Source organism: Ptychodera flava, chromosome 13 (assembly GCF_041260155.1).
Source record: "Ptychodera flava strain L36383 chromosome 13, AS_Pfla_20210202, whole genome shotgun sequence".
Classification (NCBI taxonomy): domain Eukaryota; kingdom Metazoa; phylum Hemichordata; class Enteropneusta; family Ptychoderidae; genus Ptychodera; species Ptychodera flava.
Genome location: NC_091940.1, coordinates 13,388,226 through 13,416,128, shown reverse-complemented (window position 1 = coordinate 13,416,128; position 27,903 = coordinate 13,388,226). Strand labels below are relative to the sequence as shown.

Below are 27,903 nucleotides of genomic sequence, written 5' to 3'. Positions count from 1 at the left end.
AACAAAACTAAACTGCATGATTCTACTTAAATGTACCCCGAAGTTGATTTTCACCAAAGTGTTGCTCCAGTTTTCTTGAGTCTTTATAATTTACAAGATCTCGTCTTGCCGGGTCCGGTATTCAACGAGATGTTTCCTTTTTTAAGAACTCATTTAACCCCTTTCAGTAAATCAAATGATAAAATGGGAAAAAAAAAACGGGAATAGAATACTGTTAAAACAATCCTACAAAAAAATCAACAATGACCTTGCTTCAGTCACCCAGTCACCTTCCAGTCTTGTGCAGCGCCACCAATAACCAGCCACAGACCATAACGATGACCCACGGTGCAGTGGAGAGACCCGTAGATGACCCTTACACATATATCAGCCTATGCTACTTGTATCGTGTGCGCGGCTGTTTTTCTTCCGATCAATATTATTTGATACGTTTGGATTCGTGGTGTGCCGCTCTGAGCGTGTCATCGTAAGCGTGAGTATACTTTGTTTCCCGAATGAGCATGAACATTCCCCGTCACGGTGGTTTTTCTGCTTGAAGTATCCACTCTTGGCACTGGGGTTATTCTTCGGTCAGGTCAGCACTATTTGACCTTGTTTTGCAACTATTCATCTCATTCGAGATTAGGAATTTGAACACACATGGGAATATGACTTTGTGGCATATCAGATATGAAACCCCGAGAATGAATATAGACAATGCAGGACAATGCATAAACGATCCATTATTATAGATGAAACGTATCCAAAATGACATGGATTTTCGAAAAGATTCAAATAGCACACGTATTCTAGCACAACATACGTTTCCCCCTTTCAGTAATTCAGTGAATTCCGGCTTGTCCACCAAAATTTATATTCCTTTTATGCATTGTTCTAATGATTCCAACTTAATTTCTCACTCGAGAGAATTTGGCAGAGTAGTGCTCTACATTTCGGTGCCATCCGTGAGAGGCTTAGCCTACAAACATGGCGGACAACACAACTTAAGCCTGACACAACATAGGTCAATAAGGGCGTCTGTGCAAGACCTGGTTCATTTGTTCTTGATTATTAGCCTGCTGATCATTTACATACGCTTGTGAAGGCAAACTTTTTAAAAATGGATGCTGCACAAAAATTATGAAGACCAATCAAGCACTGATACCATCTTGAACAACATCAATTTTCTTAGGTTGGAAAGGACTTACAATACCATGCCACACGAGAAGGATGTGATTATTGTCGGAGCAGGTTTGAGCGGTAAGTGTAACAAATTGAGTGAGTCTGAACTTTGACATACTTCAGTTCCATGTGATTAAAATCAGATATAGAGATGGCGACGTGTCCAACTCTTCTTGTTCTTTGCTGTTCTCGTTGGATGATAGAGTCACCTCACTAAAAGCCTATCTAAGAGAACAACAGGGAAAGGCGGAAACGTCGCCATCTTTACGTCTGATTTTAATCAGTTTTTGAATTCGTTCAATCGGTTTTGGTATTTCTTCAACCTGATACACTATGCCCCACAGAATTATTAAAGTTAGTCCTAATTTTCAGAATCTTGCGCTCAAATTTTACCATGAATCTGTTGGTAGAGTTTTGAATCATTTGTAAATAAAAGGCGAAACCATTGAACCATGTTGCTTGTAACCACCTTTTTGAAAATGGACGCTTTAGATACTGCTCCACATATTCTCACTCTCTATCAATTTTGTAAGCTCATGCATGTCCTTAAAGGTAGTTTGTGCCTTTAAAACTATACTTCAACATTTACTCAAACTTTCCTCGGGCAAACCTTTCACCATTGTCTTTCAAAGGCAACTCTAAAAATTCAGGTCACCATGCAAGTATTGGTACCAGAGAAACAACTTTACGGGTGTTCTGCGCATGACACGCTAGAGGTAACAGCGTTTTGTTTGAGCTCCGCTGACACTTTGTATTTGTTCGCCTTTTTTCAACAAACGCAAGTTGCGGATAGGCTCAAGTTACGAGGTATATCAAACAGCAATATGTGTGTTGGTACTGAAGCCTGGAGAAGCAGAATTGGCTGTTTTTCGCAGCCAAAAAGTTGGCGAGGTGTATCATTGGAGTGGTACACGCCCTTCACTGAATGGACGCCGGCTATGGAGACATGTTACAGGTTGTTATCCTGTGTATTTGTGATTGGACTGGTGTACGGGGGAAGTGAGCTACTTCTACAACAAACTGACCAGTTCCATTCCTGGCTGGAGAAAAGTGGTAGGCTAACATTTGAGAAGTTTTCGTTTGACAACCAAGTGAACATTTCGACAGAATTCTCATTACGTTTTCACTCCACAAGTCTCACTCGGCGAAATCCTTTGAACAGCTGTGACATTCCTCGACAAATTTCCAACCCACATGTTTCTTTACTTTTGTTTCGCGCCGGAGACGTCGAACTGAATCCCGGCCCTAGGACGAGACAGATGAAGCTCTCTGCTAGAGGCGATTTAATTGATACTGAAGAAATTGAAACAGACGAAGAAAGCGGTGAATCATTGATACAAATTGTGAAGATGATTCGAGATGACATCAAAGCACTGAGAAAGGACGTGAATCAAGTAAACAAGTCAGTTCTTACTATGCAAAGGAAACAGGACGATTTAATTGAGGAAAACAAGAAGCTCACACAAAGAATAGAAACTCTAGAACGTGAAACTCTGGGACTTCATAACCAAACATGTCGCAATAACCTTATTATTAGAGGGATACAAGAAGTACAGGGTGAAACATGGGAAGACTGCGAAAACGCAGTTCGTGTAATGTTGAAAACGGAGCTTGATATTGAACAAGCGGACAATGACATAGTTATCGCAATTGAACGAGCGCACCGACTACATGTGAAAATGAAAAGGGTTCACCACGTCCAGTTAGAGTGAAATTTCTATCATACAAGACACGTTCGGCAGTGCTGCAGAAAGCGCGTTCTGTTCTGACAAAAGATTCACCGATATTTGTCACTGAAGATTTACCTCCTGTTGTTAGACAGGCTCGCAAGAAACTCATACCTTTCCTTGTCAAGGCTAGAGATGAAGGTAAACGAGCATTTCTATCGTATGATAAATTGCTTATTGACGGTAGAAAGTACAAACTTGATTCTGGAAGTAATGAGCTAACTCCTATCTAGTGGTGTGGCCAGGCTATCATCGCCAAAAATCGCCAGAGTGTGAGTCAGTGTCAAGATGAACACTTACATGCAAGAACTGCTGAAAATACACATTCAATAACTGCTTGGAACGCCAGGGGTTTGAAAAAATACACAAATGACATCGGACTGAAACAGTATTTCTCTGCATTTTCTATAGCTTGTATAACAGAAACTTGGGCAAGATCCAATGATGATTTTTGTGACTGGCTGCCAAACTACAAATGTTATTCGTCCTCGAGAAAACGTAAGGGAAATTATGGAAGATTTTCTGGTGGTGTGTGTATTTATGTTGCTAATTTTATTTCTCGTTTTGTAAGACGCATTTTCAAAGATAACGAGAACTCTGTGTTTTTGTTCGTTAGCAGAAATGCTTTTAATACACCCCGTGATTTAATTGTGTGTGGCGTGTACATCTCACCAGAGGGCGCCCCAATTTATAGAGAGGGTGAATTAGATGGCATTATTCGTTTGGAAAATTGTGTTATGGACATTTGTTCTCAGTTTGAAAATGTTGATTTTATTTTTCTTGGCGACTTTAATGCTAGAGTTGGGGACTTGCAAGATTTTGAAGATGAGCACATTACTGATGATACGAATGCCACAGGTACTTCCCAGCCTGGCTATGAAATTGACCACTTTGATTTACCCAGAAAATCACGGGACAGGACTGTAAATAGATTTGGTCAATCCCTAATTGAATTCTGTTATAAACAACATGTACACATAGTAAACGGGCGTTTTACCGGTGACAGTGAAGGGGACTACACCTGCTATACAAATAACGGAGCAAGTTTGATTGATTATGTAATCATTAGCACGTCTTTGTTTCAATTCGTTGATGACTTTAGAGTTGACACGTTAGACATTTCCGATCATTTACCTATTCAATGCTGCTTTGTTTCCCAAATGAGTATGACACTACAACTGACGGAGATATCAGTACAGATGTTTGCAACTCAATGTATGGAAGAAATTTCGTTGGAATTCGCTTTTATCTGACTCCTTCAAACACAAATTACAAGACGAAGGTTTTGAATTTTTGTATAGAATTTTCAGTCAAGCTGTTCAGGACAAGGATTTGAACAAAGCTGTAACGACTTTGACTGATATATTCACAAGAGCTGGGGAGGACATGATGACTACAAGTGGAAAGAGACGTACAACAGACATTCCCTCTAACAAACCATGGTGGGACAAGGAGTGTTCTCGCGCTAGAGACCGGAAGTTCGAACTTTTAAATACATTTCGTAAATCAAATAAGGGAGAAGACTTAACAAAGTACTCTGATTCCAGAAAACTATTTAAAGAATTATGTAAAATGAAAGCGGAAAACTATAAGAAGAAACAACGGGACACTTTATTACATCACGCGAACGATCATACGAAATTCTGGAAGACAATTAAAGAAATAAAAGCAATAAGTCGGTATCTACCGCTGATAACATCACAACAAATGCATGGTTTGATTATTTTAACACGCTACTAAATAATTCAGTTGTTGTCCAGGATGCCGTTTTTGAACGGAAAATTGCCCTTGATTTAGCAGACCACGATGCTTTTTGTGCTGCCTGCGACGATAATACTCCTTCGGACATTAACAGAGCTATTACTATCGGGAAGTTTCGAAGTGTATCGACGCCTTACAGAACTCTAAGTCTCCTGGTCCTGATGGACTTGTGAACGAAATGTTCAAGAACTGTAATGAGTCTTGAAACACTGTTTTTGTGAACTGTTTAATTTGATTCTTGCTTTAGGTGTATTCCCAGAGAGTTGGGGTAAAGGTATTATTTATCCCCTTCACAAAAAGGTAGTTTTACAGACGTCAATAATTTTCGTGGCATTTCCCTTTTATCATGTATGAGCAAAATGTTTACTAAAATTATTAACGAGCGTCTGGTCAAATGGGTAGAGGAACAGCATATCATTGTTGAATCACAAGCTGGTTTCCGTAAGGGCTACAGTACGATTGACAATATCTTCACGTTACAGTCTATTGTACAAAAGTATCTTTCTCAAAGAAGAGGCCGCATGTACTGTTTATTTATAGATTTCTCTAAAGCCTTCGATCGGGTGACTCACAGGTACTTGTGGCATAGACTGATATCCTATGGCTTACATGGGAATGTACTTAAAGTCCTTAGATCCATGTATAATAACATCGAGTCAAGTGTTCTGTGTAATGGCGGACTAACCGATTATTTTAACTGTAATGTGGGAACCAGACAAGGTGCATGCTCAGTCCTCTATTATTTAGTCTTTTTATCAACGAACTTGCGTCATATATGTATATAGAAAATGGGGGGATTTCAATTAATTCGAACTTTGACAACGTTGGAATTCTCATGTTCGCTGATGATGTAACGGATGTTGCCGATTTGCCTATAAAATTACAGAGAAAGCTGAACAAACTTGAGATATTTTGTAATCAGTGGGGCATGTCGGTCAATTTAGACAAGTCAAAAATCATGGTATTTAGAAACGGTGGGATATTGAGGGGATATGAAAAATGGTTCTACATGGGTTCTCCAGTAAATGTTGTCAAACATTACAACTACTTGGGTATGCTAATGTCATCACGACTTTCATGGTCACCAGCTAAAAGTAATCTGTGCATGAAAGGAAACAAAGCTCTTTATCAGATAGAAATTGTTTTCAAGAAATTAGGAGGGCTCCCCCTCTCACAAGCATTTAAACTCTTTGACACATGTGTTGCTCCGGTAATTTGTTACGGAGCTGAAATTTGGGGCTTTGAATACTCACCTGTTATTGAGAATGTACATTTTAAGTTTTGTAGATTTCTACTTGGTGTAAATTCTAGTGTAAACCATGAAGTACTTCTTGGGGAATGTGGTAGATATCCACTGTCGTGTATTTACATGAAACGATGTATCGCCTATTGGCTAAAACTTGTAGCTATGAATAACAACCGATACCCAAAAGCTTGCTACGAAATGTTGAAAGATTTAGACCTGGCAGGCAGAGTGAATTGGGTAACTAAAGTGCGTGAGATTTTATTTCGATATGGTTTTGGTATCGTTTGGCTTGAACAAGGAGTAGGAGATCCAAAGTTATTTCTCAATCTATTTCAAGACCGTTTACGGGATTGTTATAGGCAAGAGTGGTCGGCGTCAATCAATGATTCGCCACGTCTTCGCAGCTATGTCCATTTTAAATCCATGCTCAATCCCGAACTTTATCTTTCGTGTATTAACGTTCCAAAATTCAAGGTTGATCTTGCCAAACTCCGATGTTCAAGCCATATGTTACAAATTGAAACCGGACGACACTGCAATCCTCCATACCTGCGAATCAGAGATTTTGTCCATATTGTAGTAGTATAGGAAATTCGCTAGTAGAGGACGAATTTCACTTTGTTTTACTTTGTCCATTATACGCAGAACTGAGAGTTGATTTGATACCTTTAGGTTACAGAATACATCCAACACAAGAAAAGTTTTTTAATCTCTTAGCAAGTAACAACAATCGGGTTCTTTACAAATTGTCAATATTTATTCACAAAGCGTATAAGATTAGAGATGGCTTTATTAACCAACGAGAAACGATTTAATACTTCTCTGTGTAGTTTTTCGTAGCTGTCTTTTGTAAATAGCGTTAACATGTTTTGTCTTTCTCCTGATTTGTGTTCTGTAGCCTTAATATGCGATGGGCTGAGGCCTATGCATTTTGGAATAAACCAAACCAATATTGAAAAAAACAACTTTACCGATTTCGAAATTCAAAATGGTTGCCACTCCTGTGTTATATCTATAGGGAAAACAGAATTCCTGATTGAGCACTTCAAATGTAAAACAGAAAATCATAACATTCCCGATTGAGCACTTCAAATGTAAAACAGAAAATCATATATTCAAACTGATGAAGTTGTGCAAGATAACCGATTGCCTTGTCATGGCACGGTGATTTGTGTTTGAGTGTGGATAGTTGCCCGGATTGAGCCGATTCAGTGGTATTTTTTTCTAAATTGACAAATAGCACGATTGGAACAAATCTGGGATAATTGGATGATGAAGCAAAGTCTATTTGTTCTGCAAATGTAAGCTCATCTGCTTTTTTTTAAGTTACACACTTGTTTTTATGAGTAATTTGTAATATTGCAACATTCAGCTATGGGGCACCTAACATTTTTGAGATATTTGAAAAGTATGAAAATCCAATTATCCCAAATTAGTTCAATCGTGTTAAATGTTTTAGAGACCTTCAGAAAATGGGCGGTGCGCTGTTGGGGTAATTGTGACTCTAAGATAATGATCTTTCCGGAAAACTTAGGTCACAGATCTCATTCATTCTGAAAAGTGGAAATCAGATGACAACCACCTTAATGTCTGAAATTGTATTGAACATTCAGGTTTTCTGTTATTTATAACCTTTTCTGTTGTTTATAACCACTGGCAAATATTTGAGAAAACATCTCACGTTTTTTCATACACAGGCTTATCCGCAGCGAAGTTATTAAAAGAACAAGGTATTGACGTTGTGGTACTTGAAGCAAAGGATAGGGTTGGTTGGCGGACGTACACATTAAAGGTAGCGTAAAGTTTGATTAAAGCACCGTTACCCTCTGCGACTACATGGCTAATAAGTTATATTTGTTAAAATCTGTATATCATCTATGTGAGGACAATTTTCCAAACAATTTAACCATCATATGTCAAGTCACTGCTGATAAGAAGTGCATGTTTTTTTGTCATTTGAAATATTCCGACTCTCTAGTAGTACAGACGGAATCATACTTGCTTAATTGTTTTCATTCATTCATCCATCCATTCATTCATTCATCATTCATTCATTCATTCATTCATTCATTCATTCATTCATTCATTCATTCATTCATTCATTGACTCATTCATTCTTACTATTATTTCTTCATGCGTAGATTTGACAAAATATGCGTTTAGTTTTACGGCAGTGAGTAAGAAGGTGCAAACCAGTCTCAGAACAAATCGCATACAGGGACAGCCCCTGAGCAAGCGCAACCTCATAAGTTAGGATAACATGTCTACGGTAATGTTTAGTCTGCCCAAAGCTTCGATTTGTCGAAGGCAATACTCTGTCCACGGCGATGAAACTTGAAACTGGCAGACTACAATTTACATTTTCTAGCAGTACCCAATAGCAACATACTTTGGTCTATCAACCCTAATCGTTTTGTTAACCATGTTCTCCCGTGGCTCGTTTCAGTTTTCGTATAGTCCTTTTGATGCGTCATAAATATGCCAGTTCAGTCTAGATATGTATTTTGAAATGATTGTCATAGGTGAACATGAAATATTTTTAAAAATACCAATAAAGGCAACCCAGCCACAGGTGTAGTTGCCCTGAACTCGAACTCCGATTTGCGTTGGTGTCAACTTTGTTGACAATCAAGGAATATCTGACTCCCTTCACCACGATACGAAATTACAACACCGCTCTCCTTCCTTCTTTCCATGTTAAAGATCTCTGGTAACATGAGTCAGAAAAGACACAATCCACTTTTGTCAGCGTTCTTACTTATTTCTTGCTATCGGTATGCTGCAGTGTTTTGTGTATCAAGCATATACAAATCATATCGGTAAATAACAGTAAAAAAACTCGAAACAATTTTTTTCGCTTCGATCTGCTTTCTGAGTAGCTTAAAGTTTCTACTTTAAGAAATGAGTGAAAAAATAGAAAGTAGACACATTGAGATACGATTCCACCAAAATGTGTCTTCTTCGTTAAAGTCGGAATGTGACGGATTAATTTTTTGAGGATTTCTCGTGAAAAAAAAAACGTTTGGAACTAATTTTGAAAAAATTGGATCTTTTAATTGTTCAAATTTATCAAAATTGTAAGGTGCTACTTGCCATAAAAACAAGTGTATTACAAAAGAAGGACTGCAGATGAGCTCACACTTGCAGATGAAATCAACATTACACTATCCAGTTATGCCAAATTCGTTCCAATCGTGTAAAAAGTAAACATATTCTGTAATATACCTAACCATTGCGTTGTAGGATCCAAGTTACGGATATGCTGATGCAGGCGCTGAGTATTTTGGTGCACCTTTTAGGAGACTTCTGCGAATGATGAAGGAATTAGGAATTGAACCCTTTCCAGTGTATCAAGAAGGAGTTAAAATCTTAGAACTGGCAGTAAGTGGCAATGCTCAAATTAGCCTGGATGCAAATTCAGGGAGCTTGAGAGAGAGCTTGAGAACTTTAGAGCGAGAGCGAGAGAGAGAGAGAGAGAGAGAGAGAGAGAGAGAGAGAGAGAGAGAGAGAGAGAGAGACAGACAGAGACAGAGAGACAGACAGAGAGAGAGAGAGAGAGAGAGACAGACAGACAGACAGACAGACAGACAGACAGAGACAGACAGACAGACAGACAGAGACAAACAGAAACAGACACAGGCAGGGAGACAGAGAGGCAGAGTGTTGGCGGGTGGCATGGATGGATGGATGGATTGGTACACACACATAAATACGGACATGTACCTTACGTATATGCGTGCATGGTAAAACAGACAGGACACAAACACAGATACATAGATACATAGATACACATAGATAGATACATACATCGATACATACATACATAGATACATACATCGATACATACATACATAAATACATACATACATACATACATACATACATACATACATACATACATACATACATACATACATACATACATACATACATACACACACACACACACATACATACATACATACATACATACATACATACATGCATGCATGCATGCATGCATACATACATACATACATACATACATACATACATACATACATACATACATACATACACACACACACACACACACACACACACACACATACATACATACATACATACTGTTACGTGCAGAGAAAACGAACAAAAGGGTGAACTCAGCAGTTTCCGTTTAAACAAAATTTATTACGAAAACAAAACTAATTGCTAAGTCAGGGACAGAGTACAAGCTTTAAAAGTGTACAGACTACTTATCTCAGCTGGGACGGCAAAGCTCCAGTCTCAGAGTTGTAACAGTCAGTTGGATGAATGAACAGTCCTTTGGCTTGCAGGCTTGAAGCTGCACAAAGTCCACAGTATAAATCCAGCGTTGACAGTGAAGGTCTTGGAAAGTCTTGAGAATGACTACTGCTGGAGTTTAGTAACACACAAGAGACACGATCCCAAAAGTCTGACTGGAAGCTGTGCACGTCCCTTTTATAAAGGCATATAAGAACAATCTAGAACTTTTATTGACATGCTAATTACTGTTCTAAAATTATCTCCCTTACACAACTAATCAACTTTCCAGAACATTCCAAACATGACTAATTGAATTCAAGGTTGTGAGGTCATCAAGGGCAGTGACCTTGAGAATGTTCTAGACTAATTGAACTCAGGTCATGATGAGTGTGGGGGGAATGACCTACATAACACACCCCCTCTTCAAAAAAAAGAAAATTTTTCAAAGAAAAATCTTTCTTTTACAAATGTAATCTTGAAAAGGATTTAAGTACTCAAATTTTGTTTTACTCTAAAGTAAAGTTTCTTGAAAGTGAACAACAATAAACTCTAAATACGAGAGAGACAGTCTGCAATTAAATTGTCTCTGCCTTTGATATGTCTAATGTCAAGATTAAACTCCTGTAACATTAAACTCCATCTTAGCAATCTCTGATTTTTGCCTTTAAATTTCTGCAGAAAAAAAAGAGGTTGTGATCAATATAAACCACTATTGGCTGATTTGAAGAAGTAACATAAACTTCAAAATGCTGTAAAGCTAATATCAAAGATAAACACTCTTTTTCAATTGTAGAGTAGTTTCTCTGGGATTTGTTAAATTTGCGTGAAAAATAGCAAACAGGATGATCTACACCATGACTATCCTCTTGCAATAAAACAGCACCAGCAGCCGTATCACTAGCATCTACAGCTAATTTGAATGGCAAAGTGAAATCTGGTGCAGACAACACTGGAGCACTTTGCAGTATGGCTTTAAGTGTATCAAATGCCTGTTGGCATTGCTCTGACCAAACAAACTTTACTTTCTTTTTAAGTAAGTTAGTCAAAGGCTCAGTAATTGTGGAGAAATTTGGACAGAATTTTCTGTAGTAACCAGCCATACCGAGAAAGCGCATCAGTTGTCGTTTGCAGTTTGGTATGGGAAAACTTGAAATGGCACTGATTTTGGCATCAACAGGTTTTACCTCACCCTGTCCTACAGTATGTCCGAGGTAAGTTACCCTAGCCCAACCAAACTCAGATTTGGCAAGGTTGACAGTCAACATTGCTTTGCTCAGTCTCTCAAAGAACTTCCGCATGAGCTTGATGTGTTCCTCCCAGGTGTCACTATACAGGACTACGTCGTCAACGTAAGCTGCACACCCGTCTAGCCCGGATATGACGTCGTTGATCATCCGTTGGAACGTTGCCGGAGAGTTCTTCATTCCGAATGGCATCACCTTGTACTGGAACAATCCGTCTGGTGTAACAAAGGCGGATATTTCACGAGCACGATCCGTCAGAGGGACTTGCCAAAATCCCTTCAGTAGGTCAAATTTCGTCACATACTTGGCTTTTCCCACTCGGTCGATGCAGTCATCAATCCTCGGGATTGGGAAAGTGTCTGTCTTTGTTAAAGTGTTGACCTTCCTAAAGTCCGTGCACATACGATAACTGTGGTCTGATTTGGGAACAAGTATGCACGGCGAACTCCAGTTACTTTTACTGGGTTCAATAAAGTCATTGTCCAGCAGGTATTTGACTTCTTCCTGGAGATATTTCGCTTTTGTTGGATTCAGTCTGTATGGGTGTTGTTTTACAGGCTTACTGTCCCCAACATCAACGTCGTGATAGATAACGTTTGTCCTCGTTGGAACATCTTGAAACAGGTGTTTATATTCATGGAGCAGTTCTTTCACCTGTTGTTGTTGTTCTGGCTGGAGGTGTGCCAACTTTGTAGACTCCAGCTTCTCCAGGATTTCTGAGTTCTGAAGCTTGACCGAGCCCAGCTTTGAGTTTAGAGTATTTTCACTCAAGTCAGTTTCAGTATCGCTATCTTCATAATGATCGGAACAGACTGCACTGACAGGTTGTTACAGTAAGATTATTCCTATCAAAATATGGCTTAAACATATTTATGTGGCATAACTGTTTTTGTTTTCGCCTGTCAGGTGTTATTATGATGTAATTTCAATCTCTCAGTTTCTTATCAATTAGATATGGCCCAAAGTATCGAGCATGGAGTGGTTTGCCAGAAACTGGAAGTAGAACAAGAACTTTTTGACCTGGTTCAAACTTCCGTTTTGAGGTGCTTTTATCATATTTGGTTTTCATTGACTGCTGAGATGACTCAAGATTTTCTCTGGCTAATTCACATGCTTTAGAGAGTTTTGTACGAAAATCTGACACATATTGCAAAATATTCAGACAATCATCATCGTCTGATAGGAATTTCTCTTTAACGAGCTTAAGTGGGCCACGGACTGTATGTCCAAATACAAGCTCAAATGGGCTAAAACCAAGAGACTCCTGAATTGACTCTCTAACAGCAAAGAGCAGAAAATGAATTCCTTCATCCCACTGCTTCTCTGTGTCAAAACAGTAGGTCCTAATCATGTTTTTCAAAGTTTGATGAAATCGCTCAAGAGCACCCTGACTTTCTGGATGATAGGCGGATGACCTATACTGTTTAATGCCTAGCTGATCCATTACTTGTTGAAAATACCAGACATAAAGTTGGAGCCTTGATCGGACTGGACACATTTAGGGAGGCCAAATAAAGTGAAAAATTTGACTAAAGCTCTCACTATAGTCTTTGTCTTTATGTTTCTCAGTGGTATGGCTTCTGGGAACCGAGTTGATGTACACATAATTGTCAACATGTACTCATTTCCTGATCTTGTTTTTGGTAGGGGCCCAACACAGTCTATTAGAATCCTACTAAATGGTTCTTGAAATGCAGGAATTGGCTGTAAAGGGGCCTTTGGAATGGTCTGATTCGGCTTTCCTACCATTTGACATGTGTGACAAGTTTTACAGAAATGTGCTACATCCTGCCTGAGATTAGGCCAATAAAAGTGACTGAGAATTTTATGATAAGTTTTCCTTACTCCCAAATGACCACAGCCCAGGGCGTTTCATGGGCCAGGCGCAATATTTCAGCACGGTAGGGCTTTGGAACCACAATTTGATGTTTTATAGCCCAATCGTCATCAACCAAAACATCTGGAGGTCTCCATTTACGCATGAGAATACCAGATTTTGTATAATAGGAAACAGAGCTATCTGAAGTTTTACCTTCATCATCTACCCTGTCAAACAAAGACAAAATATCTGGGTCTTTGTGTTGTTCTGCAATGAGATTTGATCTAGAAAATGTCTGACTTTGGTCAGCAGAAGTTTTACTGGAAGTTTCAAATCCACGAGGGATAACGGAATGCTCCGTGTCAAACACCTGACTGAGAAAGGTGTCATTTAAGTCACGTCTGTGACATTATTTTTGAGAGTATTTTGATTCTCAGAAGTTTTCTTTGACATGGCTCGAGTAATGGCACATGAAGGAAATAAATCGGGTATCTCTTGTTCAATTGGCTCTGGATCCTGATCTAAACTAGGATTATCAGTCACAAGTGGATTAGTAATGACCTTGTCCCCAGCAAGGTCGTTTCCAAGAAGAAGGTGAATCCCTTCAAAAGGCAAAAAAGGCCTAATACCTAAAGTCACAGGTCCAGAAACAAAGTCCGAAGACAAATAGACATTATGGAGAGGAACAGGAATGTAGTCATTACAATCTACCCCCTTAATAAGAACTTTAGAACCTGAAAATGACTTTTCAGAAAACGGCAGGGTATCTGCCAACAAAAGAGACTGGGAAGCCCCGGTATCTCTTAAAATTTTGACAGGGGTAGCGGAAGAAAAATCACTAGAAAGTGATATAAAACCATCGTGAATAAATGGTTCGAAAATACCCATAATGCTATCTTGAGAAGAATTGACCTTGACCTCATTAATTGGGGATAAGAGGGGTTTAACCTCAGAAAATGTGTTGCACACATTATTAGACTCTAATTGAGTTGATGAAGAAATAAAGCCGGTGGCTTAGATCCACTTTGACCACTTTGACCTTCACGTTTTCTTTTCAATTTGAAACAATCTGACATTAAATGGCCGTCTTTCTTACAATAATTACAAGAAAGTGTACCAAACTGTTTGTCAGAAGGAGATTGAGACTTGGGATCTGATGATGTGGGAGTGTTACTTGAACTCTGTGAACTGTTGTCATTTGATTTCCTACTGTCCTTTGAGAAATTCTTGGATGAAAAGGAGGAGTTAAATTTACCTGCATTGTTTCTGTATGAAAAGGACTGGGATGGTTTGCTGAGAAAGGAAGATTTGTGGGTCAATGAATAATCATCGGCCAAACGTGCAGCAACCTCTAATGTATCTGCCTTTTGTTCATTGATAAATGTCTTGATGTCACTCCGGATGCACCTTTTAAATTCCTCAATCAAAACAAGTTGTCGTAATTTGTCATAATTCTGACTGACCTTTTCAGAAGAACACCAACGATCAAACAGTTGTTCTTTTGTTCGAGCAAATTCAACATAAGTTTGATCCTTCACCTTCTCACAATCCCTAAATTTCTGACGGTAAGCTTCAGGCACCAATTCATAGCCCTTGAGAATTAATTCCTTTACAGAATCATAATTTGAAGCCTGCTCTACTGACAACTGAATGTAAATTTCTCTGGCTTTACCCACCAAAGCACTCTGCAAAAGCATAACAGAACCTAGGCACAGGCAGACTCCTTAGGCCAATCCAGACTCTGAGCAATTTTCTCAAAATGAAGGAAATATTTATCAACATCCTTTTCTTGGAAAGGGGGAACTAGCCTGAAATGCTTAGTGATGTCAAACCGTCTGAAGGGAAGAATTTTCCTGACTTTCCAAGCTCTAAACGTTTTATTTCTAACTGCAGTCGGTGTTCTGCTAATTCTCTTTCCTTTTCTTTTTCCTCTCTTTCTTTCTCCCTTTGTCTTTCTTCATTTGCAATTCTTTTTCTTTCATTTCCAATTCCCTCTCTTTCTGTCTTTCTTCCATTTCTAACTGCATTTGTATTTTTTCTTTTTCTAATGCCTGTCTCTCCTTTTCCATTTGTAATTCTTTTTCTTTCATTTGTAATTCTTTTTCTTTTTCTAATGCCAATTTTTTTAGCTCGAAATCTGCCTGTATTTCTAATTCCAATTTTTTGAGTTCGAAGGAAGACTCAGGCTCATAATCTTTTAAGGCAGACTCCTCAAAATGGCCAGAATTAACTAAATGTTTTGCAATCTTGAACTGTATTTCTCGCTTGCGCATAGATCTTTTGACATCTACTTTAAGGAAATTGGCCAGTGCTATGAGGTTGTCTTTTCTGAGGGAATTAAATGTGTCCTGATCAAGGTCATCCATAAATTCGTCTGGCTTGAATTCCGCCATGATTGAATTTCGCTGAGTTCACAGTATACAGTAGTTTTGAAAAGGTAGGCAAAATGTTGTCAAACGGCTCAAAATATTCGTATCCCGGACGAGCCCCCAATTTGTTACGTGCAGAGAAAACGAACAAAAGGGTGAACTCAGCAGTTTCCGTTTAAACAAAATTTATTACGAAAACAAAACTAATTGCTAAGTCAGGGACAGAGTACAAGCTTTAAAAGTGTACAGACTACTTATCTCAGCTGGGACGGCAAAGCTCCAGTCTCAGAGTTGTAACAGTCGTTGGATGAATGAACAGTCCTTTGGCTTGCAGGCTTGAAGCTGCACAAAGTCCACAGTATAAATCCAGCGTTGACAGTGAAGGTCTTGGAAAGTCTTGAGAATGACTACTGCTGGAGTTTAGTAACACACAAGAGACACGATCCCAAAAGTCTGACTGGAAGCTGTGCACGTCCCTTTTATAAAGGCATATAAGAACAATCTAGAACTTTTATTGACATGCTAATTACTGTTCTAAAATTATCTCCCTTACACAACTAATCAACTTTCCAGAACATTCCAAACATGACTAATTGAATTCAAGGTTGTGAGGTCATCAAGGGCAGTGACCTTGAGAATGTTCTAGACTAATTGAACTCAGGTCATGATGAGTGTGGGGGGAATGACCTACATAACAATACATACATACATACATACATACATACATACATACATACATACATACATACATACATACATACATACATACATACATACATACATACATACATACATACATACATACATACATACATACATACATACATACATACATACATACATACATACATACATACATACATACTAATTCATCGTCGTAATTGGTACAGACATGTCCTTATTTGAGTATTTTCGTTCCTATCAGGGTTCCACTTACCGAGGAGAGAATGGAAAATTAAACATGTACAATCCGATAAAAATCCTTGATATGAATCATTTCGGAATGGCAATTGATAAAGCGACTGAAAAGGTAAGGATTGTGTCACGTTTTCAAAAGCTAATATAAAGGTATGTATATCTTCTGATACGTGAGTACGGACTTACTCATTTCCTCGCTAAGGAAATCTTTGTCTTAGAGTTAGCTGTCCTGTCACTATTTGTGTCATCAAAACAGCACAATTTTCCATTCTTCTACCTTCACCGTAAGTCAAAACATGTCAGATGCAGTGCATCGCAATGTGCTGTGTTATTGATTAAAGAATGCACACCGGTCCCAAAGAGATCCCTCTTGGCATTAGACTGTTGACAAATTAAGTATAGCTATTATGTTGATAGGATAGAAGTTTTTCAAGGACAGGACCATCACACTGGAGACATGAAAAATCGCAGCCAATGGAGATTCAATTGTCTCTTGTAGTCTAACTTGCCAACGGAGGAGGACAAAGTGAAGTGGTTTTGCAGTAGGACTGCGTGGTGAATACATTATAATTTCACTCACTTGAGTAAATCGATCATTTACCCGAAGATTTAAAGATACTTTAATCTTCTGTGTCACAGATTTCATTGTACTCTCCGTGGGACTCAGAGGACGCCGAGTGTCTCGATAGCATTACCATAGACGAATGGTTGAAGAAGACGTTGTGGACAGCGACTGCCAGAGAATTTGGACGATTCATAGTCTACGCAATTCTAGGCTATGCAGCTGATGTAGTGTCGGCACTGTTTTTCTTCTGGTACCTCAAAACCGGGAAAGGTATAACAGAACTGTAGTAGGTCAACACTTTGCATTGATTATAATAATTAAAAAATACTACCAGTGCACGTGCTTTGTTCGTTAGTCTTAGAATTATAAAACCATTCTTGTAAACAGGTGCATCTTTTAAGATACTCTTCTGTTCCATTTTGTTACATAAGTATTATCAGTATGTTCATTTTACAGCTTCATTTGATAGATAAATTTGCAAACATTTCAATATACATGAAGGAAACCCAATCATCATAATGAATTCAATGATTTTTTAATAGCATCGGTATACAAAGAGGTGCACCAATCACCGGGATACTTATCATTCGCATGTTTACAGTACATATTTTCATCTAATTATGAGAGGCTTTACTTTCGTATCTGTTCTTTTCTCCATGCACGACGAGACATGTAAACTAACCATGTTCTCTTTTATTCTGTGATTTGTTTGAAAGGATTGCGGACAATACTCGTCACAGCTCAGGTAAACTCATTTTAGCTCACATCTTGCATAAGTATAAATACCAAAGAGAGCTTATATGGTGAATCGCCTCTCTCTCTCTCTCTCTCTCTCTCTCTCTCTCTCTCTCTCTCTCTCTCTCTCTCTCGCATGTATGCATGTGTGTATGTGTGTATGTATCTATGTATGCATGTATGTATCTTCTATGCTATCTATGGTAGAGATGTGAATTTGTTCAAATGAACAGTCTGTGTCAAAACTACACAAATGAGGTAAAACAGGAAAATTGCTGCAAATTGCTAAAACTCTATAACAACGGGCCAGATTTGGTTGAATCTTGGTATGGAGGTTCTTTAACGTTGCTTTAATCAATGTTTTTCAAACGGTGGTGACATTTTATAGTCGTCTTTTGGGGCATTTTTCCTGTTTTGGTCAAAAAATCTTCTTCTCTGAAACCGCTAGTCCCATTGCCTTGAAACTTGGTATGCATGATCCTAACGTCGGCCGCTGTCAAATGTGTACAAATTGCTGTGACATTTTCATATTTTTATTTTGGGCCAATTTTTCGTAATTTATGTCAAAAATCATTTTCTCTGAATTAGCAATTCTAATTGCTTTGAAATGTTGTATGCATATACTTAGGGGCAACCTTACTTTATTGTCTTTACATTGAGCTGTAATTTTCATAGTTTTATTTTTGCACATTTTTTGCCATTTTCGGTCAAAATCATTTTCTCTGAAATCGCTCGTCCGATTGTTTTGAAACTTGTTCTGCATGTACCCAGGTGTCAACTTAGTTGAGTGTGCTCAAATTGTGACATTGTATTTTTGTGAATTTTTCGCTGTTTTTTGGCCAAAAAAGGCCAGATATCGCATTCTTTAATTCTCTGGTCGAATTGCAAAAACTTTAGATCGCTGCACATTACACCTTTGTATGGTAGGCGTATGTTAAACTGTAAATGGGAAATGTGTTTGAATGAAATTATCATTTGGAAAAGTATGCTGAATAAAAATAATGAGCAGCAAAAGTGTAAACTTTGTGAAAATGTCAATAACTGTGAGTCAGAATTTAGCTGTTGGTGATATTTTTACAGAAACACAACCGAAGACCTCCAAGCCAATAATAAGTTAAACACTGTTGTTTTCTTAAATATTACTGTTGATGAATTACCAAATGTTGTTTACATTAATCCATGTATAGTACAATATCACAAGAGGACATCTTTACCTTGGCAGGTAGATTGTTTCACTAATTTTTTGTACCGGCATGCATGGTGTTATATATGTGTGTCGAATGCAACAGTTGCCAACCATTACACACTTTGCATTGGTATTTGATGGACTGTGAGTATCACAAGCTAAGGCTAAAAGAAGCTATTAAATGTCGTATGTACACTCACTCTGGCCTGCCACATAGAACCAAATGTGAGCAAAGTGTCATTGACGCTACGTTTTTTAGATTGAAGTGCTGTGATGAATGACTTTTTATCCTGCACACTACGTGAACTTGGTTTTTGAACGTCTGTCAACCAAGTTGACTAAAACCTGAAAAATTGTTTTGGAAACTCTTTACTTCGTGTTTCTTATAAACAGCTGAACGTCACAACAGTTTGCTCAACGCTGTTAGCTTTAAAGATGCGACGTGAGTGATAACTCCGCCGTTTTTATCCCTTCCATGAACTAGTAGGGGATCGTCACATATTTTGAAATTCGTTTCATAAACTATACAAAATTTGTATATGTGACATAGTAGAGCTAGTTCTACTTGTGGCAATGGAACATTGGTACATTGCTTGCAAATTGAGTATAGTTTGAAAACGTAAGTTGTCTGTGGTTTATATCTTGTGTTGTATTTGATGTTTGTAGACTAGACGTGCAAATGGTGGAACCCAGCAAGTAAGCGAGCGAATCGCAGAATCATTGAACGGCGGTATGTATTCTTCCTTTTCTTTTTTCGTGAGTGTATCAAACAAACACTGAAATAAAATAATATTTCGATAAATTTTACGCGGAGGCTCTCTTTTTTCAAGGAACGAATATATCAAGTGATGGAAACCCTTTTTACAATTTACACTCTCTATCTCTTCCAAGCCGTAATGTTGAATAGCCTGGTCGTTTCTGTCGATGACACGTCACGACACGTCACAGTAACAACGAAAGATGGAGCAGAATACAAGGTACAAATTGAATGATGATTTAATTTTAACCTATCGATACTTGGTAATTACATGTGGCTGACAAGACATGTATGTACATGTAGCATTTTATATTATATCGAATATCGCACTCTAAATAGGATTCAATGGTAACTTGTTGTGACGTCGCTGGCCGCACAGTCATCATTCAAACTGACAGTGTATGCTGGTCCTGTACTAGTTTCAGCTTGGCTACTTTCGGATTTCAAAATGTTCAAATTACATGTTTTACATAGGAAATCCGGTTTTTAGAACATTACTCACAAAAACGTCAATAAAAACCGCATAACAGTGATTTTAATATGTCACTATACACCATTCGGTGACGGAAAGCGGTCTATTTTTTCACGGATCTTCGACTACAATGGAAATCAATCTGCATATGGTTGTCTTTTGTAAAATATACTTTTAATTTGCTTGTTTTCTGTCCTATATACTGCATTTAAAAAGACACGATTTTTTGAAAGCAATGCCCATCAGGTTCATATACTGCCATCTCTAGGTTGACTATGGAAAGGCAGAGAATGGCTCGGTTTAGCAGCAGTGACTATCTCATGTTTATTCATTAAACAATGTCACCGTGTGTGTCACCTAGTGAAAACGACCATTGTTTCACAGGCGAATCACGTGATCATGGCGTTGCCGCCTGCTCTTCAGTCAAAGATTGCATTCAACTCACCGTTACCTGTCGGCAAACAAGAGGTAGGTATAGTACTCATCTTACCATGCAGACTCCATGGAGTCTCTTGAAACGTTGATAGTAAAATAACTCGTCGGTTCAAACTGGAGAATTATAATATTCTAGTTTGATCACGAAACACCATAAGTTCGAGAAGAGTTGTCAGGAGAATCATGTGTTGAGAAGTGTCATGCAGGGATAACTACTTCTTTATTCCCCATGAAGAAGGATTGCCATCTTGTCAGTTCCTTACTAATTTAGTGTGTTTACACATAATTCTAATTCTTTCTAACGATATTTATCTCTAATCAATCAAATTCAAACTTTCCCGCCAAAACCGGCTACAATGCAGCCTCAATTAAAATTACAATTACTCTCATAATTTTAGTATATTGCATGGTTGCATCACGGTGTATAGTCAGAGCGCATCGCTCACCACTGGAACTCGTCGTCACTTATCCAACAATTGATACATTATGTTATTGAAGCAGTAGCTCAACGTAGTTAATTTGAAGAACAGAGCTGCCGTCTCTGTCCCTATCACTTGAACTCAAAAGTACGTGCTTTACGAACAATCCCACAAAATCATGCTGCAGCAGGATATTTAGCTTTGGAGTGTTTTAATGCACGTCCGGCAGATTTTTGACAAGTTTAGCTCCCCAATCCTTCAGATGATCAGACTGATCGAGAAGAAAGTCAAGCGTGTGTTGGGCCTGTACAAAATGATCGTTTATTACAAAAAGCATTCTGGCGAGAGAAAGGTAAGAACTTTGCCGATAAGTAGGGCTACAGTATATCAACTGCAACAATCATCATCATCATCATCATCATCATCATCATCATCATCATCGTCATCATCGTCATCATCATACTTCATATTAAAGTTACATGGACATCCATCCATCCATTCATTCATTCATTCATTTACTCATTCGTTCATTTAGTTATTTGGTTATTAGTTGTTTAATGCTTTTTTGGTCATTAGTTGCTTAATGTTTTATCGACTAATTATTTGTTTCAGTGATTATTTGGTTTTTTATTTATTGTTCTTATTGATTGTTTATTTGTGTACTTAATTGCATATTTCATTACTTGACTATTTATTTGATTTGATTTTATATTACTCTATAGGATGGTAAAATGGTTTTATAAGATTATTCTGACTGGGCGTTTTTGAAAATAATCTGTAATTTTTAGGTTACACTGGTGACGTATTTTGTCCTGGCTCTTTCATGAATGCAATGATCGACCAAACCTGACGGATCTCATTCAGCCTTGCTTGCGTAAGACTTTAGCTTTGTTACAATTTACCATGCAACCATACTGCCGGGGGAGGGGGTAAACTTTAAAAATTTGCCAAAAGAGATGAACAGATTAGACAAAACGCATCGAATTATTTGTACAAGTGAAAGCAAAGCTTGGCGTATAAAAGTTGAACCTGCTCCATTCAATGGCTTATTCCTTCTGTAAAATCCTTTAGTTTGATTCTGGCAAGAATTTTATTTTACTCACATTTATTGTTATCCGTGGAATTGAAATAACAAACATCAAGCACACAAAATCTGTGGTACGTTGTGGACAGTCAATATTCCAATTTATCCTTTCAAAATAGAAATATTTATAAATAAATAATTAGAAATTTTGTAAACGTTTTCTTTCTAGGATTTCCACATTCAATCAAGCTTGCCAAGCAAAATTCTGATTGGCCCCAAAAAATCATCCTCACAAAAGATTTTACACCAATCTCTCTGAATTTTGCTGTGTTTGAAAACTCATTTATTTAGATAGTGGCCACAAGGCACTTCATCATCACAACGAACATTTTAAAAAAATAATTATTAACCACATTTCTATTTTCAATTTCAATGCATACATTCGAATATTGACTGTGTCACAGATTAAAATTGTCAGAGTTCAGATTAAGATTGTCATTGCATATGTGACATCTATTGTACTTGTTGCAAATCTGTCAAGTGGTTAGGCTAATGTTATTGACATGTTATGGTGTATTTAATGCTTGAGTAGCAAAATCGCTGTTTCTACAACAAAAATATCAAGTTTATTACCAAGGATGAAAACTGACCTACATGTATAGTCGGGAAATTAAGTCCCGATGCAATATATGTGCATGATCATGTAGAAAAATATGCACAAATTTTGTTTATAACCCTTGAACCTCAATTGTTGCTGCATTACAATTTATATAATTAAAGGTCTTTAGAAATCTGCACTTTTTGTTGGTTACTTGTAGGGTATGTGATGGTAAAAGCCGGGAGACTATGACCAAAGAAGAAAGGTAATGTATCATTTCAACCATGGTAAATTGTCGAGCCCCACACTTTCACACTGCCATTGTTTACGTTTTAAAGTGAAAGATTTGATCTTACTGACTTATTGCCTCCTGGTATAGACTTGGATCCTTTCTCGGAGTCTCCATTCCGTCCGTCAGTATTGAAATTTTGTCATAGTACGTAAAGATGTCTTTCTGGGGCATTTTTGCGGAATCAACCATCGATCATACAGAAATCGCCGGGCAAGTTTGAATCAATGCCAAAACAGTACACTTGGTAAATGCTGAATAGAGAGCCTTGACGAACAACTCTTACGAGGAACTGCCCGGTGATCAGACAGACACCAGTAAAAAGGAAAAGTGACACTGAAGCATGTACAAAAGTGAAGGCGTTCTCGCTTCACAAAATGAAGACGTTGTAGCCTCGGTTTCAAAACCTCTCAATGTCAATGGTATTTGTTTTCCCATAACATAACAGGGTCAAGAAAATCTGCGAAAACGCTGCAAAACACTTCGACTGCAAAGAGGCCTGGCATGTTAGTGTTTCACACCATTTCTTTCCACTTGTTAATTTGTGATTGCATATGAGAGAAGAGAGAGAGAGAGAGAGAGAGAGAGAGAGAGAGAGAGAGAGAGAGAGAGAGAGAGAGAGAGAGAGAGAGAGAGAGAGAGAGAGAGTGTGTGTGTGTGTGAGAAAGAAAGAGATTCAATCATTATTAATTTTATGTATTGTACGTGCCCGTTTTAGTGTTTCATTTTAGGTGAAAGGTAACATTGTGTTGTTGTATTCTCCTAAACTTGCAGCCACTTGACGTTGTTTGTTATGACTTCTTTGAAGATGGATATACAGCATGCTGTATAAATGTCCTGCCACCGGCGCACTGACAAAATATGGAAGGTAATAGCCCGTGGCGCTGGAGGGCCCACCGTGCACAACCAATAAATCTACTTCATGGGTATTTTTTTGTTCCTTAGAACCTGCTGAACAAGAAAAAAGATGTTAACATTGGATATTTTGGGATGCACTACCTCTCTGGGCTGGTTTAGGATTTGCATTTCTTTTTATGAAGCAACTTTTGACTGTCTTGAAATGCTATACACCTTATAGATTTTCTCACTTTATAGATTTAAAAAGAATTTGAAATGTTTTCCTTGGATAGTTCGTCAGATAGGAATATTACAGAAATTCGTGTTGAGGATGGAAAATTTGCTGTTCGCTATCAGGCTAAAAGCTTGGGCGCCATCCTTGACTCTCGTCTCACACTGAGACCTCATGTTTCAGAGATCTGCCGTACAGCAACCTTTCATCTACGACGCATTGCACGTATTCGTAAATATTTATCAAGGTCTGCCACAGAACAACTTGTCCATGCTTTTATCACGTTTCGTAGCGATATCTGTAACTCTCTGTTGTACAGAATTCTGAATGATTTAATCATTCAGATTCAACATGGCTGCAAGAATTGTACCTCGTTCAAAAATCACTCTTCATATCACCCCAGCTCTGTCCAGTTGCATTGGTTACCAGTGACACAGCGATTTGTTTTTTAAGATGTTAATCCTGACTTTTAAGTGTATTCACGGGCTTGCTCCCAGTTATCTTTCAAATATGATCTCACTCTATATTCCATGTCGTATCTTGAGGACAGCTGACCAGTACAGACTTTGTTCAGTGCAATCGCGCACAAAGAAGTATGGAGATTGTTCGTTCAATGTAGCAGCAGCTCCCGGTCCCATACTCTGAAACAGTCTCCCATTAGATATTCGGCGTTCTCGTTATTATTATTATTATTATTATTACTATTATTATTATTATTGTTGTTGTTGTTGTTGTTGTTGTTGTTGTTATTGTCGTTATTGTTGTTGTTTTCGAAAGCTTAGATACTGTTTTTTTCTAAAATGTATAATTTTTAGTAAAAAACACAGAATTACAGAATACGTATTACAGAATACGTTCACAGGAATTTAATTTTACTTCGTCCACAGGTATTTGCGATCATCTCATGGCAATGTCTATTTTGCTGGCACAGAAACGGCCACTGTATTTAGTACCTGTATGGAAGGGGCCATTGAAGCCGGTGAACGAGCGGCCAGAGAGGTAGGCTGCTGTTTCTCAAGACCCTGTAGAGATATTCATCTTAAATGAAAAACATACAACATAATAAAGATTCCACATCCCAATAGAACGCTTATCGAAATTCATACTTTCTTGACCTCTTGGCAGAGTTTGTTTCGAGCGGAACTTTTCACCCCAGGGTGTGGAGAGAGTCGGCGTCATGTCACTTCCCCAATAACTGTAGAATTTTCCTTTCCTCGAATTTCTCTTTCAAAGAGCTGACCTGACTTTCTTTCCTTGCCCTGTCTGATCGAAGGATGTACGTGCACCCCTCGTTTACTGCTGAACCGACTTTTGAACATGTACGAGTCCCTCTCAATTTGCATTTACATATCTTGTAATTTCCTACCTGTCTGTCTGTCATCTGTGTGTTTGTCCCTTTTTGTCCCCTTCTGTGTCCTTCTGGTGTTTCCGTTTTCTTCTCATTACTTTGGTCGGTGCTTCTGCCGCTTCTTTCGCCCAGGTTTCCATATTGCTTTGAAACGTTAAAGACGTCTCACATGTCGTCTAGAAAAATACCGATACTTGGACCTTATAGTATACAGTTCTGTTTGTTTTTTTCGTCAAAAACTAGGTCCTTCACGCCATGGGAAAAATTAGCAAGGATGAGATTTGGCAAGAGGAACCAGAATGCCCGGTACGTCATCAAAGGTTTTTACTTATATCTACCAGTCTATGCCGCGGTAATCTTGGCAGAGGGACAGAATGAAAGAATATAAGATTTCGTCTCCGATAAAGCAAAACTACGGACAAGAGAAATATATCAGTCTGTATATCAGACGAAACACTTCGGCTCATTACTCTCTTAAATTCGTTTGACGTTTCGATAAAGTTCAGTAACCCAATCTTTTAATCTTAAGTTAGGAGCTCTTCAAAACATAAAGTGCAGCACTTAACAATTTCATGAATTCTTGAAATCCATTCAGCTTGTTGTTATGTGCGCTGCATTATTTCCATGCGAAGAGAGAAAGACATCATATGGCGGAATTTTCTTGCAATGTGTATCGTCTCGGTAGCTTTACACTATTGATCGGCTGAATCATAGACAGTCGAGAAAGTCTATGGCAGAATATCATTGGCATCAACGAAACATTTCAAAACAACCAATTAGCCAGTAAATAACCTTTGGTGTCAGACTGCTGAGGTTGCTTACCAATAAGCCATAACCTTCGGAGACCCTGCACATTGGCCTCGGCTACATTTTCCCCATCAGAGTGCCCATTTGGTGTTTCCCTGTGGGTTGGGGTAAGCGCTCATCTAATCATAGAACCTGTTTGATGTATAACGAGATGCAATTTTCGATAACGTTTTATAATTTTCACTTTTACCTTGAAGACAAATACTTTTTCTTCTTATGCTTCTCCCGACAATGCAGTGAACAATATAGCCAGCACAACCGGTCACATGTACAATATCTAATATTATTGGATGTATCCAATATCCAATATTATATAATTGATAACTAATAATTTCTAGTCCGGACTAAATTTATTTGCTGGTTGGAATGTTGGACATAACAATCATCTGTATCAGGTAAGCTGTCTTGACACTTGAACGCTGGGCATTCTGTCCTGATGTTGGGAGGAGAACAAGAAACTGTATCTTGTAAATATAGAAAACATGTGTAAGAAAATGCCCCAAAGGTTATACCTAGTGGAGATTTAATGCCCAGATTACTCACTCTCGTTTTCTGTACTTACTATTCCACAGGACTTGCCTGATATACCGGTGACAGTTCCGCTGCTGGACAGGATGCTGCCCAGCGTCACTGGTTTATTAAGGTTTCTCGGAGGAGTAGCTTTGATATGTGGTGTCGTAGCAGCCGCCATCGTCCAACAACGTATGCAATAAATCATCGTCTGTTGATGTGCCAAACTTGCCCCGAATACGTGGGTTTCCGAGTGTGTCTCAATCATATTAGACCGCCTTTTGACTTAATTTTAGATTTTACTTCTTTTCACTATAAAATAGCATAAGTATAGCTATAAAGTGCATGAGTTTCGGTGACGGTATAGAGTGGTAATGCAATGTTACAAACACGGAAGTGGTTTGAACAACTTGAAACGTACGTCGGCTAAGTTCATGACCATGCTGACATAAACAGCAGTTAGGCGAATAGTTGGCAAGTCCTCAGAACTTACGCATGTTTGAACGTTCTTACATGTACAAAAACACACACAATAAATTACACTGATACGGTTAGAAAATAAAATGCAATTCATATGCAAATGGCAGAGGTTGAGATTCTCTTATGTTTATCGAAAAATAACTTACAATAGGGTATGCTTTGCCCATTACATGTTTCTAAGTAAATGTGGGTGCAGTAGTGCCATGATATTTTTCATGTACTGACATCACTTGTTGACCAACAATAGCCAGGATTTTGAACCCCCCCCCCCCAACTTGTTTTCCCTATCACCAACCTCTGGCAGGAAGACCCGGTCTCTGCTTGCCCGGTCTTCCCTACTGAAAACGTCCTCTTTCCACTTCCCTCTGTAAAAGCTGTTCATCACCAACTTCGCTTTCTCATGCGGCTTTGGCTTTCCCAATCGGAAAACGCCAACTATAAGCAATCGATTTGTATTTCACGTCCGCCCACTGGGCTTCTTTTCAAGTTTCTGGCTTCGCAGTAACACCCCGAATCCCCCATATGCTGATTGAAAAATGCCCTGCCTGTTGATATGGGAGAAAATGTTTCCAGACAGCTCACTAAGCAATCGTACGTTTGCGAACACCTGTTTCACACCAACAACTTTTTCACTGCCTCAGAATAAAGCGCCACCAGCGGCCGAACGGGGCAATAAGTTTACGTCTCAATCATACGAA

At 38.4% G+C, this 27,903-nt stretch overlaps 2 protein-coding genes across 2 annotated transcripts; both read left to right on the top strand.

Moving 5' to 3' along the window:
- Nucleotides 1–349: 349 nt before the first annotated feature.
- Nucleotides 350–21,922, top strand: LOC139147011 (amine oxidase [flavin-containing] B-like). Its single transcript, XM_070717862.1, has 12 exons — nucleotides 350–472; nucleotides 1,172–1,239; nucleotides 7,593–7,687; nucleotides 9,139–9,276; nucleotides 16,519–16,623; nucleotides 17,151–17,346; nucleotides 17,793–17,821; nucleotides 19,664–19,727; nucleotides 19,889–19,974; nucleotides 20,611–20,694; nucleotides 21,343–21,432; nucleotides 21,869–21,922. Exons 2-12 carry the CDS (start codon nucleotides 1,194–1,196, stop codon nucleotides 21,905–21,907), a joined length of 972 nt encoding a protein of 323 aa, XP_070573963.1. The 5' UTR covers nucleotides 350–472; nucleotides 1,172–1,193; the 3' UTR covers nucleotides 21,908–21,922.
- A 1,843-nt stretch (nucleotides 21,923–23,765) lies between these two features.
- LOC139147496 (amine oxidase [flavin-containing] B-like) lies at nucleotides 23,766–26,961 on the top strand. The gene is made up of 4 exons (XM_070718609.1): nucleotides 23,766–23,859; nucleotides 24,948–25,059; nucleotides 25,652–25,714; nucleotides 26,788–26,961. Exons 1-4 carry the CDS (start codon nucleotides 23,813–23,815, stop codon nucleotides 26,926–26,928), a joined length of 363 nt encoding a protein of 120 aa, XP_070574710.1. The 5' UTR covers nucleotides 23,766–23,812; the 3' UTR covers nucleotides 26,929–26,961.
- Nucleotides 26,962–27,903: the final 942 nt, after the last annotated feature.